The following is a 13505-nucleotide window of genomic DNA, read 5'->3' as shown; positions in this document are numbered from 1 at the left end:
ACTTCGGTGGACATTTTTGTAATCACAAATTTTCTTTCCATTCACACAGAGTTTTAGTACATCATAAGTGAAGGCTTTGGAAAATATCTTCTTTGGTGAATATGATGAAAAACTGTGTTTTGGCTGTGTTTGTGGGGGAATATTGACATCATTGCCTCAAATTGTGAATGTCAGTCATTTTTAGAGGTACTGTGCATGCCTCATAATCCAAGAAAGCAGGCTGCTGGTTTGCTGACATCTGCACAGCACTGGTAGGCCTACTTGTATGTTTAGAAGAAAACCAGACTTTGCTTCATCATCATGTGGCATTGCGGAGGCTAGTTGGTAGTTGGTATCCAGAGAACAGAGGGTGTGAAGAGTCTGCAGTGAGTTCTTGTTGCTTGTTTCATGACTGCTTGATTGAACAGATTCTCTATGAGCTCATTTTGTTTCACGCCACTTATCTTGGTGGCTCAGTGGTACGGACAGGCTGATAACACATCACCGCCGCTGCTGGCCTGGCGTGCTCATGGGGGCATTTTCAATCGTTTCTGCATTGTCATGTGGAGGAAGAAAAATTTTAAATTGTAAATACCCCTCGCAGAAAGTAATCAGCATTTAAAAATATCTGATATGTGTTGACATGGCGACACGCAACATTCCCACCTTCATCTACCTCCTCCTCACTGACTGCCTTTCTAAATTCATTCAGTCATTTGCATCCCAGGATTCCTCACCACTGGCCACTGCTCAGTGTCAGCAGGATCTGGGGCAGTTTCAGGCAAGATGGAACCAAATGCCCCTCAGCCTCACAAGCCAAACATTCAATAGTTTCAGAAGTTGCAAACACGGCATAAATGAGCTATTAATTTGAAATCAGACGGAGAGATTCAGATTAGAGGCGTCTTTGAGGATCATGACTTGTTGTCCGTGACAGCCAACCTGCCTCTGCTGCGGGGACCGGCTGACTAAAGCTCATGAACGAGATCCTCAATTTAATGAACAGAGGAGCATTTGATATCATCCCCCAGCGGGAGAACCAGGTGAAAGCAACTGGGATGACCATGACCGTCCCAACAACTCCGTCATCTTCCTCACATCATCAAGACAGCTGGAACAACGCTGTTCATGTGGGAGGCAGATATATCGCCAGCTGATCTGGTTTCAGCCTCGTATCACCACGTGACCTTCAACAAGGGCCGTGATGGCTGCCGGCCATCACAACGCCCAACACTTAACGAAACAACCCAGTCAACAATTACAGAAACAGACTAACATGTAGAAAAGCGCAAAAGATAGAAACACATGAAAGCAACTGACTCACTATTCGCCAGTGGCAGGAACAGTTGGTGTCGTCACACTGCACAAAGTCTGTTTGATGCACCTGTTGTTCTTCTTGGTTTTCAAATGTGTGAGAGTGTGAATCTCACCTCAAAGCAGTAGTCCTGCCCCAGTAGGGAGGAGTGGACTGGTTTGATGATCACTGATTGGTCCATCTTGAGTTCCAGAGATGACACACCACTGGCACGTAGCAAAGACTCCTGGCTACCACAACGCAACCGCTGCATCACACACCTGCAGCATGACACAAGCATGACATCACACACCCACAACGTCACACACCTGGAACCTGCAACCCACACCCCTCTCTCTGTCTTTTTCCTGTCTGTTTACTGTTAAATAAAGGCATTGATGCCAAAAAATACAAAAAAGAAAAACGAAAAAATTCAAGCAAATGATGGTCCTCCATGTTTCCTGTCCTTCAGACAGGCCTCCAGTTCAGTCAGCTGGTTTGTTCCATGTGGATCATTGATGAGTTCAGCTGAGTGTCGTCTGCATAGCGGTGAACATTAATGGAGTGTTTCCTGATCATGTGACCTAGAGGAAGCAGGTACAGGGTGAAGAGGACTGGTCCAAGCACAGACCCTTGTGGAACACCAGAACTGACTGTAGTGGTCTCAGAGGAACCATCATTAACTGGTACCAACTGAGATGACCTAGTAAATATGAACTGAACCAGTTTAGTGTGGTTCCTTTGATACCAGTGACAGGTTCCTGTCTCTGTAGAAGGATATGGTGGTCAATGGTATCAAAGCTGCACTGAGATCTAATCAGACCAGGACAGAGACCAGTCCCTCATCTGGTCAGGAGGAGGTCACTGGTACCTTTGACTAGTTCTGTTTTTGTGCTAGGATGAACCTGGAACCTGACTGAATCCTCCAATCAACTGTTGCTGTGGAGAAGTCACAGAGCTGTTTAGCAACTGCTTTCTCCAGAACCTTGGAGAGAAAAGGAAGATGTGATGTTGGTCTGTAGTTAGTAGAACTTCTGGATCCAGGCTTGTTTTTTGAGGAGGGTTTAATTCCTGCTACTTTAAAGGACTGAGGAATGGAACCAGATACCAGCGCCACATTGATCATATCTAAGAGGAAGGGGCTAACGAGGGGAGAGAGTCTTGGAGCAGCTTAGTTGGGATGGGGTCTAGGAGACAGGTGGAGGTTTAGAGGAGGACATTATTGAACTGAGGTCATGAAGGCTGACGGGAGAAAAACTATCCAAGTGTGAGTCTGGTCCTCCAGCTGCCTCTAAGGTTCTGGGTTCTAGGGGCCATGTTGTCAGCTGATGGCAGCAGGAGAAGAAGTTTCTCTCTAATCAGGAGAATTTTGTCATTAAAGAAGTCCATGAACTCTTTGCTGCCCAGGGAAACAGGACTACTTGGTTCAGTAGAGCTGTGGCTCTCTGTCAGTCTGGCTCCAGGACTGAAGAGGAACCTGGGTTGTTCTTGTGTTCCTCTATTCGTGCTGAGTAGTCGGCTGCTCTGGTTCTACCAAGGGCTTTCTTCTAGGTTCTAAGGCCATCTTGCCAGACTCCATGTGACTCCTCCAGTTTGGAGCAGCACCATCTTCTCTCCAGTTTCTGGTTTCTTGTTGAAGCTGTCAGGTTCCAGAACCGTACCAAGGTGCTTGTTTCCTTGGATTCATAGTTTTCTGTTTTAGTGGGCCAGTAGAGTCCAGAGTTGTTGCTAAGGTGCTGCTGCTCTACGGATAAAATGATCAGTTTGGGAGGGACTAAGGTGGACAACAGCATCCTCTGTTACAGTGGGACATGACACTGAATTTAGCACCAATGGAACCACTTCCTTAAATCCAGGTGTGGCCTGATCAGACAAACATCTGGAAACTACAGTTTTCCTGAGTGGAGTGCAGTTGATCAGTCCAAATTCCAAAGTGATTGATTGGTGGTCTGATAAAAGCGTTCTGTGGAAACACAACCAGATGTTCAGCTTCAGTTCCACATGTTAGGAGGAGACAGTTTGCTGACAGTGAGGGTTTCATGGACAGACTGATGGACACCAGTTGAGTCTAGAATAGAGAGAAATGCAGTACCAGACTGTGGTTATCAACATCCTCATGAATACTGAAGTCTCCTCCAATCATGACTTGATCTGATTTAGAACTAAACTGATAGAAACTCTGAGGATTCAGATCAGAATCCAGAGTCAGGACCAGGAGGACGGTCCTCAATCATCAATCAGAGAGGCTGGAGAGTTTCCAGGCTGGAGGAGACAAACTGAGAATCAGGCTTTCAGATTAATGGAAACTTCTTCTAGTTTGGGATTTATTACTAAACTGGTGTCAACAATGGCAGCAGCGCCACCTCCTGGGCCAGAGCCTGGAGGAATGTGAGTGTTCCTGTGACTGGAGGAGTGGATTCATTCAGACTAGCATCCTCATCGTCACCAGCCAGGCTTCAGTGAGACTCAGCAGGTCAACACAACTGTCAGGTATCACTTCATTCACTGGTTCAGTTTTCAGCCTCAGAGGTCTGATATTCAATCGTCCTCATCTAATTCTGATATTCTGTTGAGTTAATTTAGTGGTTGAGTTAACTTGGATCAGGTTTTTCTGATTGACTCCTCTGCAGTAGAACTGGAGTGAATAAACTGACGTGAGGGCGGCGCAGTGGAGCAGTGGTCCTCACTGTGGCCCCCCAGCAAGAAGGTTGTGGGTGGAGCCCCGGCTGCAGCACGGGGTCTTTCTGGGTGAGTCTCCATGTTCTCCCTGTTCCTGCTGGGTTCTCTCTGGTACTCCAGCTTCCTCCACAGTCCAAAGACATCAAGAGGGGACCAGGTTAATCCAGACTCTAAACTGACCGTAGGCGTGGCTGGGAGAGCCAATGGTTGTCTGTCTCTATGTGTTGGCCCTGCCATGGACTGGTGACCTGTCCAGGGGGAAGGCTGCTGGGATAGGCTCCACCCCCACCACCCTCAACAGGAGAAGAGGGAGAACATGGAGGGATGGATGGAGGGATTATGGATGGATGGAGGGATGGATGGATGGATGGAAACTGACATGGTCAGGGGACAGACACAGTCTCAATGGGGGTTTGGGTGGGTGACTGTCCCCTAGTGGATGAACAGAGAAGTGTGTAAGACGGCAGCTCTGCCTCCTGGTCTGAATTCTGGGTTCTCAGGGTTCTGGTTCTATTATAAACTGGGCCATATTTCTAGAAATGAAATGCCGTCTTTCCTAATCAGACCAGGTCTCCCCCAGAAAGTTTTCCAATTATCTATGAAGGCCACTTGGTTTCAAATTTGACTCGACGTCGCCCCCTCTGGCCCCTGGAATGTACTTGACTATGGTCGCCGGTGTCACTCATTTCACGTTTCTCAGAATGGAACTTCCAATTACCAGAGTTGTTTTCTCAGTGGGTGTGTCGCTGAGTGGGGAGAACCTATTAGAAGTTAAGAGCTAAGCTAGGAGCTGAGCTAAGACGGTCCACACCAGCTAACAGGGACTGGCTAGCTCTAGCGGCTAATTGTTGGGATCAGTCGTTGCAGGGCCACTGCAGGTCCAATTCAACCCCACCTCCAACACTACAAACAAACTACATTTAACACACTTATCAGTACCACTGAAGGAGGCAGAGGAGGAACTGAACAGTGGCCCACTGAGCAGGAGAGAGGAGAGTGAGAGAGGGGGAAGCCATCGCTAGCTTAGAGTGGAGAGTTTACAAAAAGAAAGGCAGATTTTTCACCTTCAGGTGAGGGATGGAGTTTCAACAGGTAGATTCATCTGCCTAATTATGAGTCAGCAGGGATGATCAAACTTTAGCTCGCGTAACAAAGCAAAGCACTCCATTCAGCAACACAACCCAACTGGAAGTGAGGTCACACGCTTACCGCAACACCTGTAGCGACCAAAAACTGAAATCTGAGAAACACAGGCTTCCCGTTTACACCCACAACATCACACATCCACAACATTACACACATGCACCATCACACACCTTCAACCCACATGATCACACAACTGCAAACTGCAACACCACACTACCGCAACATCATGCAGGACTACAACATCTTTGTTTGGGCCTCCAATAAACTACTTAGTTTATGTTGTATTTGCACTGTTCACCTTCTATGCATCTCATTCTATGTTTTACTGGACATTTGTTTTGCATCTTTCTCCTTCAAAATAATTAAAGAAATTAAGTATGAATCAAGTAAACATCATGTATGTTTTTAAAAGAAAAAAATGTGACCTGTTGTGTTGATGTTCCATCTATTTGTAGTTTTTAGGTATGTCTCAGTTATAAAGACATATGCATACATGAATATATACCATTATGTTTTTTTGTTGGGATATGTAATTGAAATTAAGACTGTTTTATTTTATATATTTTGTTAAGAAGATTGTTTGAGTCAGCCAATTAAAATGAACATTCAATATTAAAAAATATATATGCTTTATATGTGAAATAAATCCTTAATTATAGGTTTTTCTTTATGTTCAGTGAGTTTGGGCCAGCGTATGTAAGTTTGGAGTCAGTGTCAGGAGGCTTTGATTCAGTCTCATAAGTTCTGGGCCAGAATCAGAGGCTCTGGGCTGGTGACAGAGGTTCTCTAAGAGGTTCTGTGCCTGTGTGAGAAAGTCCTGGGTGAGTGTCAAAGGCTGGGCAGGGGTAAGAAGGTTGTGGGTATATGTCAGAAGCTCCGGGCCAGTGTCAGGAGGTTGTGGGCTGGTGTCAGAGGGGTTACTAGTGTGGTGAGTAAATATATTCACATTAGTGAAGATTACTGATCAATACTGACAGCAGACTGAAAACAGCTGAGTGTAGACACACATGCATCCGTCTGTTATGAGCATAATAAACATGCGTCTTTGCTAGCATGATATCTACATCTACGGCTGTGTGTGTGTGTGTGTGAGTTTAGTCTTGTGTAGGTGGATATGTTGGTTAACAGTGTTGTGTCTAGCCTAGCCACATGCTAACATACAAGCTAACTTGACCCAGGCTAATGCTAACACACACCATACCACACACAAACACGCACACAAACACACACGCACACACCATGAACAGAAATGCAAATCATGCCGAGGATGCCACTGTGCTCGCTCACTCACAAACACACAAACACTCACACACACACACACACACACACACACACACACACACTGCAGGTTGTTTATCTATTCAGAGCAAAAAAGCAGCTGATGGAGCAGAGGATGATACTCACCGAGCATTCTGTGATTGCTGAGGAGGAGGAGGGGGAGGGGGAGGGGGAGGAAGATTATGAGGAGGGTTAGGGATCCTTGCTCTCCTCCATCAGCAACCGGGAGGAGAGAAAAAGAAAGACTGAAATCCTGCTGATGGTGTCTGCTGGACACAACCTGTCTGTCTGCCCGTCTGTTAGCTTGATGCTACGCAGCTTCAAGTCTCTCTCTGTCTCTGGCTGTGGTTGCCCCTCCCCCTGCAGGGATGCTGCCCTACTTCCCCTCGTCTGTCAGTGTGACTCTCCCTCTCTCCATTCTGCTTTAATCCTGCTCCTCAACCATCCATGTCCTCTGTATCTGCTTATTTTTCCTGACACATGTCACTAAGGAGCATCCAGAGAAAATGAAATCTCCTGCTACAAAATAGGGACTCCCATGTTCTCAAACTGGGGTTCAGGTACCCCCAGGGTTCCTTAAAGGTCTTTCAGGGTTCCTCAAAAAATGAGGAACAGTCTCACTTTCATTTAAATAGTTAGGGTTAGCATACAGAAACAGGTGTTGAAAGATTCTTACGTTACCATATGGAGAACTGTGTCCAGAAATTGTTACGTTAGTATTCAAAGGTGAGGGTCCGATGGTTCCTGCACGAGCATACAAAGACCAGTGTTCAAAGATTCTCTTGTTCGCATTAAAAGATAAACTACAGCGATTCTTAAGTAAGCATTCAAAGACTAACATCCAATGATTCCGACATTAGAATACAAAGATGAGCATCCATAAATTCTTTATGAGTATTCACAGATGAGGTTCTCATAATTCTCACATCAGCAGGAAATCAGGAATCTAGAGATTCCTAAACTAGTATAGAAAGACAAGCTTCGCCAGAGTTCTACATCACCACACGAAGACAAGCTGCCAATAATTCCTACATTAGCATAAAAAGGACAAGACCAAGGTCAGGTTTATTTTCTAGCACATTGAAAACAACTGAGGATGACGAAAGGGCTTTACAAAATAATCAGCACTGAAATACCAAAAATACAACGATAGAAATCAACAAACCACAAGATGAATGCACCCAATACACTGAAATATTAAAGTGTACCTATACAATAGATCATTACAAAATAAAGTGCACGATCACCACTAAAACACTCTGGAAATCCAGGAGGAACAGCTCGCCACCAGTCATAGGCTAACGCGAAGAGATGGGTCTTTAGCATTTAGCAAGCAAAAGGACTTCGCAAGGAAAGCTTCCAATAACTTCCAGGTTAGCATGCAAAGGTAAGGCCCTGAATCTTGTTGATGAGACTGGACAAACTTGACTGTGGCAAGTCTCGGCAGGTTGATGACATTAATCTTTGGTTTCTATTCTCAGACTCCGACTAAATATCAAGTAGCAGCTTTCAGTTTTGATGTTGCTCCTTACAACTTTTAGTTCCAAAGGATCAATGAGAAGATCATTCAGCATCGCGCTGGAATGATGTTCAGCTTTTGTTACCTGGGGTCCACCAGGGCCATTGACTCAGACTTCAGGCTACTTTGACGAGACAGTTTAGGGTGTGATCGAGTGCGGCGAAGAGAGTCCTTCAACCTCCTGGACAGGAAACCCTGCAGGGAAGCAGAGGAGCACCGACTCGCTTCAAATCATGTGACCTGTCTGGTGAGTGAAACCCGCAGTAACTGATGCTTCCCCAGCGTCTTCTCGACATTTAGGTCTCATCAACATTCAGATCTTGTCGATGTGTCATCAACATTCATGCAACATCTTGCCAACATTCATGTCTTGTGCCACTGTGAGTGACTGGATGTGTTTACCGTCACTCTGGTGGCGGACATGTCCCCAGCAGAACTCCTGTACATGCTCTGTCTGCGGGCTCCTTTGTCTGGAACATCTGGAACAGAGAAGTGCAACATGAGAAGCCTTGTTGCCTCCATACGTCAGCTCTAGGTTATGGCGTGTGGTCAGGGGGGTGCATCCCCTACGCTGTGGCATACCGTGTGGCTTCCAGGAAATGTAGCAATGAGTTGCATCAACACAGTCTACAACATTTTTATCTGGTCTGCCCAGTAAAATTATGCTTTCTCTTTTCAACGTTATATTTATTTCAGAAAATAAAAGTGCTGTTCAACATCTCTTAGTTCAAACTTGTTTGCTCAGTTTCAGCTGTAGTTGTTGAAAGTACACAAAAACATAAAAGCAACTGAAGCGTGTCAGTGGTGTTATATCAATGGTTAGCTCATGCTTAGCTGATACAATTCTCAACAATTAGCTCGAGGTTAGCCACCACAGATACTTAAGAGTTAGCTAGCACAGTTAGCTCCTGGTTTGCTAGGACACTGCTAAACAGTTAGTTCAGGGTTAGTTAGCACAGTTAGCTCAGAGTAGGCAGCATGGATAGTCATTGGTTAGCTGACACACTTCTAAAAAGTTCAGTCATAAACGCTGCTGCATTCATGTGATTTTGGACGAATCAAAATGATGGCTTTCTGACTGTGAAAATTCATCTGAACAGTTGCTTGAGCGTGAATCTCCTGTCTTAAACCCGGAAATATGGTGGACATAAATACTTGTTTTTATTATTTCAGGTATTAAATGTGATTTACTGATCATATATTCAATTTATTGCGTTATTTATGCTAACTACTGTATGTGTTCCGTTAGCAACATTAGCTATAGATGCTTGTGACTGTCAGTCAGGCAAAGCAGCATTCGTGCTGCTGATGTGCTGTTGTGGTACAGCAGCACATCAGGGTTAGGGTTAGGGTTACCTAACCCTAACAGACCTGAGGGTTAGCTCCCTAACACAAGGAAGTTGGTAAAAAGATGTCCAAACTCTTCACAAAAGAACACGTGATGAAGCTTGATCTTGTCATAAAGTAAGAGCTGGGATGACGACTGTCACACACATCTCCGTCTCTCTTTGGGGATTTGCATGCATGAATCATTCCAGCGACGGCCGCCATTGATCTTCTGCTTGGACCAACCAGGTGAAAGCTGGACTGGACACATTCAGTTTGAAGGGAGCTATTTTTAAATTTTCTTAAGGTTTTCATACAGTTTTCTTATTGTTTTGTACAAATTGAAAACAGTGTGGCCTGAAGTTGATCTTCAGTCTGCCGTGTTACCAGGGTAACCTCTGATCGCAGATTATGAGATTATTATTGTGACATGTCATTGAGATTAAATAGATTTTGTAATCCCGCACACAGATACAGACACACTTCCATGGCTTCAACGGACATCAATTTACTGGACAATTAAACATTCAACAATTTACAACATCAACATGAGGAGACACACACACACACACGTCTTCTCTTACCACTAAGGTGCTCGCACATCTCGTCCATCATCTTTTAACTGTCTCTCTGATGGACATCAGCCGCTTTTTAAACCTGTCAGTCATCCTTACCTTTTGGGGCGGGACAAGGAGGTGCCGATGTCACATGGAGAGTGTATCTTAGCAACCAGATTGTACAAGTCTCCGCCCTCTCTGCAAGAAGCAGTGGATGAACCTGAAGAGGGAGGAGAGAGAGTTTACATGCTGATGTCCCAGATTGCTCAGTGGATAAAGGTTGTGAGAAGCAGATAACTTGGAGCTGATGTTTGCTGCTGGATAGTGAAGCCAAGTGAGTCAGCTGATGAGCCGGGAGGCTGAACCGGGCTTCTCCCAGCAGCAGTCAGTTCCTCGGGCAATGCTGAATAACCTCCACACTCGGTGAAGGGCCCCAGTTGCTGCTCACAGAGTGAAATCTGTGGATCAGATCATCTTGCCAGGGGAACTTCTGAGCTCAGACAACACCAGAACAGGTGGAGCTGGTACCGGGCTGGACGCTGGTCCGAGAGCCACAGATGAGTGTGTTCCTGGATGTTCTGTGGTCGATGTTCTCTGTAGTGCAGTGATCCTCAATCGACGGCCCCCAGGCTGCATCCGGCCTGTGTGGCCCTCTGTTTGTGGCCCCTGAACTGTTATTCCTTTTCTGTGTTTTTAGTCGGGTCACCACATCAAGGCAGGGGGGCCATCGGGAGGAAATGGATGAAGGGTCTGTGGTGGCGTGATGTGTGTGGTGGCGTGATGTGTGTGGTGGCGTGATGTGTGTGTGGTGGCGTGATGTGTGTGGTGGCGTGATGTGTGTGGTGGCGTGATGTGTGTGTGGTGTGATGTGTGTGTGGTGGCGTGATGTGTGTGGTGGCGTGATGTGTGTGGTGGCGTGATGTGTGTGGTGGTGTGATGTGTGTGTGGTGGTGTGATGTGTGTGTGGTGGCGTGATGTGTGTGGGGTGTGATGTGAGTGGGTGGTGTGATGTGTGTGGTGGCGTGATGTGTGTGTGGTGGCGTGATGTGTGTGGGGTGTGATGTGAGTGGGTGGTGTGATGTGTGTGTGGTGTGATGTTTGTGTGTGTGTGGTGTGATATGGGTGTGGTTGTGTGATATGTGTGTGTAGTGTGATGTGTGTGGTGGCGCGTCGTAGGTGGTGTGATGTGTGTGTGGTTGTGTGATGTGTGTGTGGTGGCGCGTCGTGGGTGGTGTGATGTGTGTGTGGTGGCGTGTGGTGGGTGGTGTGATGTGTGTGTGGTGGGTGTGATGTGTGTGTGGTGGGTGTGATGTGTGTGTGGTGGCGTGATGTGTGTGTGGGATGTGATGTGTGTGTGGGATGTGATGTGTGTGTGGGATGTGATGTGTGTGTGGTGTGATGTTTGTGTGTGGTGTGATGTTTGTGTGTGTATGGCGTTTAACTCCTTGCTTTCTCCTCCAGTTGCTCAGCCTTCCACTGCGCTGACTTCAGACATGTTTGCCTCCTTTTTTACTGAAAAGGTTGCTGCAATCAGCAACCAGTTCTCTGAGCCTGACCAGTCCAGTCAGCACCAACCTGCCACTGCTGCTTCACTCTTCTCCTTTGCTCCCCCGAGCGAAGATGAAGTCTCCAGACTTCTCCTGAGCTCAAAACCTACAACTTGTCCCTCGATCCAATACCCACCAGCATCCTGCAGACCATTTTGCCCACTATCAAACCTGCAGTCACACACATTGTCAATTCCTCCCTGGAAACAGCATTTTCCCTGCTACTTTTAAGCAGGCCCGTGTCACCCCACTGCTCAAAAAGCCTCATCTCAACCCCGCCAAGGTTGAAAACTACAGGCCAGTATCACTGCTGCCATTCCTGTCAAAAATACTGGAGCGCTCAGTATTTAACCAGGTCTCTGAACATCTGTGGAACAACAACCTACTTGACTCTTTTCAGTCTGGCTTCAGGTGTGACCACTCCACTGAGACCGCACTCCTGTCAGTCCCTGAGTCACTGAGACGAGCTCGAGCTGCTGGTCAGTGCTCTGTCCTACTTCTGCTGGACCTGTCTGCTGCCTTCGACACGGTGAACCATCACATTCTCCTCTCCACACTCTCTGAGCTCGGCATATCTGGTTCTGCCTTGTTGTGGTTCAAGTCCTACCTCACAGGCAGATCCTTCAGAGTGTCATGGCGAGGAAAGGTGTCTCGGTCACATGGCCTATTGACTGGGGTTCCTCAGGGGTCAGTGCTTGGTCCCCTTCTCTTCTCTCTGTACACCACCTCACTTGGTGCAGTGATCCGCTCCCATGGCTTCTCCTACCACTGTTATGCTGACGACACTCAGCTTCTCCTCTCTTTCCCACCTGATGACAGAACGGTCTCAGGTCGTATATCAGCGTGTCCGGCTGATATCTCCACATGGATGAAGGAACGCCACCTTCAACTGAATCCGTCTAAGACCGAACTTATGGTCTTTCCAGCTTGTCCATCTGTTCAGCCTCAGGTCAGTGTCCAACTTGACTCGAGCCCACTTGCGCCCACAAACTCAGCCAGAAACCTGGGTGTCATGATTGATGACCAGCTGACCTTTAAGGTTCATGTGGCCTCAGTTTCTCGGTCTTGCCGTTATGCCCTCTACAACATCAGGAAGATCAGACCCTTCCTGACCCAACAGACCACACAGCTTCTGGTTCAGGCTCTTGTCATCTCACGCATTGACTACTGCAACTCTCTTCTGGCAGGCCTCCCTGCAGGCTCATTCAAGCCTCTGCAGATGATCCAGAATGCAGCAGCACGTCTGGTCTTCAACCAGCCCAAAAGGGCACATGTCACCCCGCTGCTGGTTTCTCTTCACTGGCTTCCAGTGGCAGCCAGGATCAAATTCAAGGCACTTCTCTTGGCTTACAAAACAATCAAAGAACGGCTCCAGCCTACCTGGAATCCCTGATCCAGGTCTACTCTCCTTCTCGCCCACTACGCTCTGCATGCCAAAGACGCCTGGTGCTTCCAGCCCAGCGCTGCTCCAAATCTCTAGCCAGACTCTTCTGTTGTTCCCAAATGGTGGAACCAACTACCGAACTCTGTGCGTTCTGCTGAGTCCCTTTCTACTTTTAAGAGACAATTGAAGACTCAATTGTTCAGAGAGCACGAGGCACTGAACCTGACTCTGCTCCTCTTTGGGGTAGAATCAGTCAGAGGGTCCAAGACCCAGCACTTAGTGACTATGTAGCACTAACTGGGTTGTGTCATGTTGTATGTTTGTCAAAAAAAAAAAAAAAAAAAAAGGGGGGGGGGGCCGACACTTCTTCTGCCACTAGATGGCAGTACCTGTGACCAAATCACAACTGAAGCACTTTTGCGCTACTATGGGTTTTTCCTTCATACTAAATTCTTGCTTGTGTTGTACGTCACTTTGGATAAAAGCGTCTGCTAAATGAAATTGTAGAACTGTAGAGTTGTAGAGTTGTAGAGTTGAGTGGTGTGATGTGTGTGGGTGGTGTGATGTGTGTGTGGTGGCGTGGGTGGTGTTATGTGTGTGTGGTTGGTGTGATGTGTGTGGGTGGTGTGATGTGTGTGTGGCGTGTGATGTGTGGGTGGGGTGTGATGTGTGGGTGGTGTGATGTGTGTGGGTGGTGTGATGTGTGTGGGTGGTGTGATGTGTGTGTGGGGTGTGATGTGTGTGTGGGGTGTGATGTGTGTGTGGGGTGTGATGTGTGTGTGGGGTGTGATGTGAG

At 46.9% G+C, this 13505-nt stretch overlaps 1 protein-coding gene across 3 annotated transcripts in view; it reads right to left on the bottom strand.

Annotated features, from left to right (window-relative positions):
• Window positions 1-13505, bottom strand: part of dab2ipa (DAB2 interacting protein a) — a 44639-nt gene that overhangs the window by 21764 nt on the left and 9370 nt on the right. Inside the window, exons 4-7 of one of the 3 annotated variants that reach the window (XM_086205554.1) lie at window positions 9896-9998; window positions 8298-8374; window positions 7981-8090; window positions 1410-1554 (exon numbers count right to left, since the gene is read on the bottom strand). In XM_086205554.1, the coding sequence (XP_086061680.1) occupies window positions 1410-1554; window positions 7981-8090; window positions 8298-8374; window positions 9896-9998 (435 nt within the window). Of the gene's footprint in view, window positions 1-1409; window positions 1555-6502; window positions 7264-7980; window positions 8091-8297; window positions 8375-9805; window positions 9834-9895; window positions 9999-13505 lie in introns of those variants that run through there. The other 2 variants (XM_086205555.1, XM_086205556.1) reach the window with 2 other exon arrangements.

This window comes from Aulostomus chinensis, chromosome 6 (assembly GCF_037954235.1).
Source record: "Aulostomus chinensis isolate RoL2024-O1b breed Wild chromosome 6, RoL_Achi_v1.0, whole genome shotgun sequence".
NCBI classification, from domain to species: Eukaryota; Metazoa; Chordata; class Actinopteri; order Syngnathiformes; family Aulostomidae; genus Aulostomus; species Aulostomus chinensis.
This window is presented reverse-complemented; position numbering and strand designations above follow the sequence as displayed.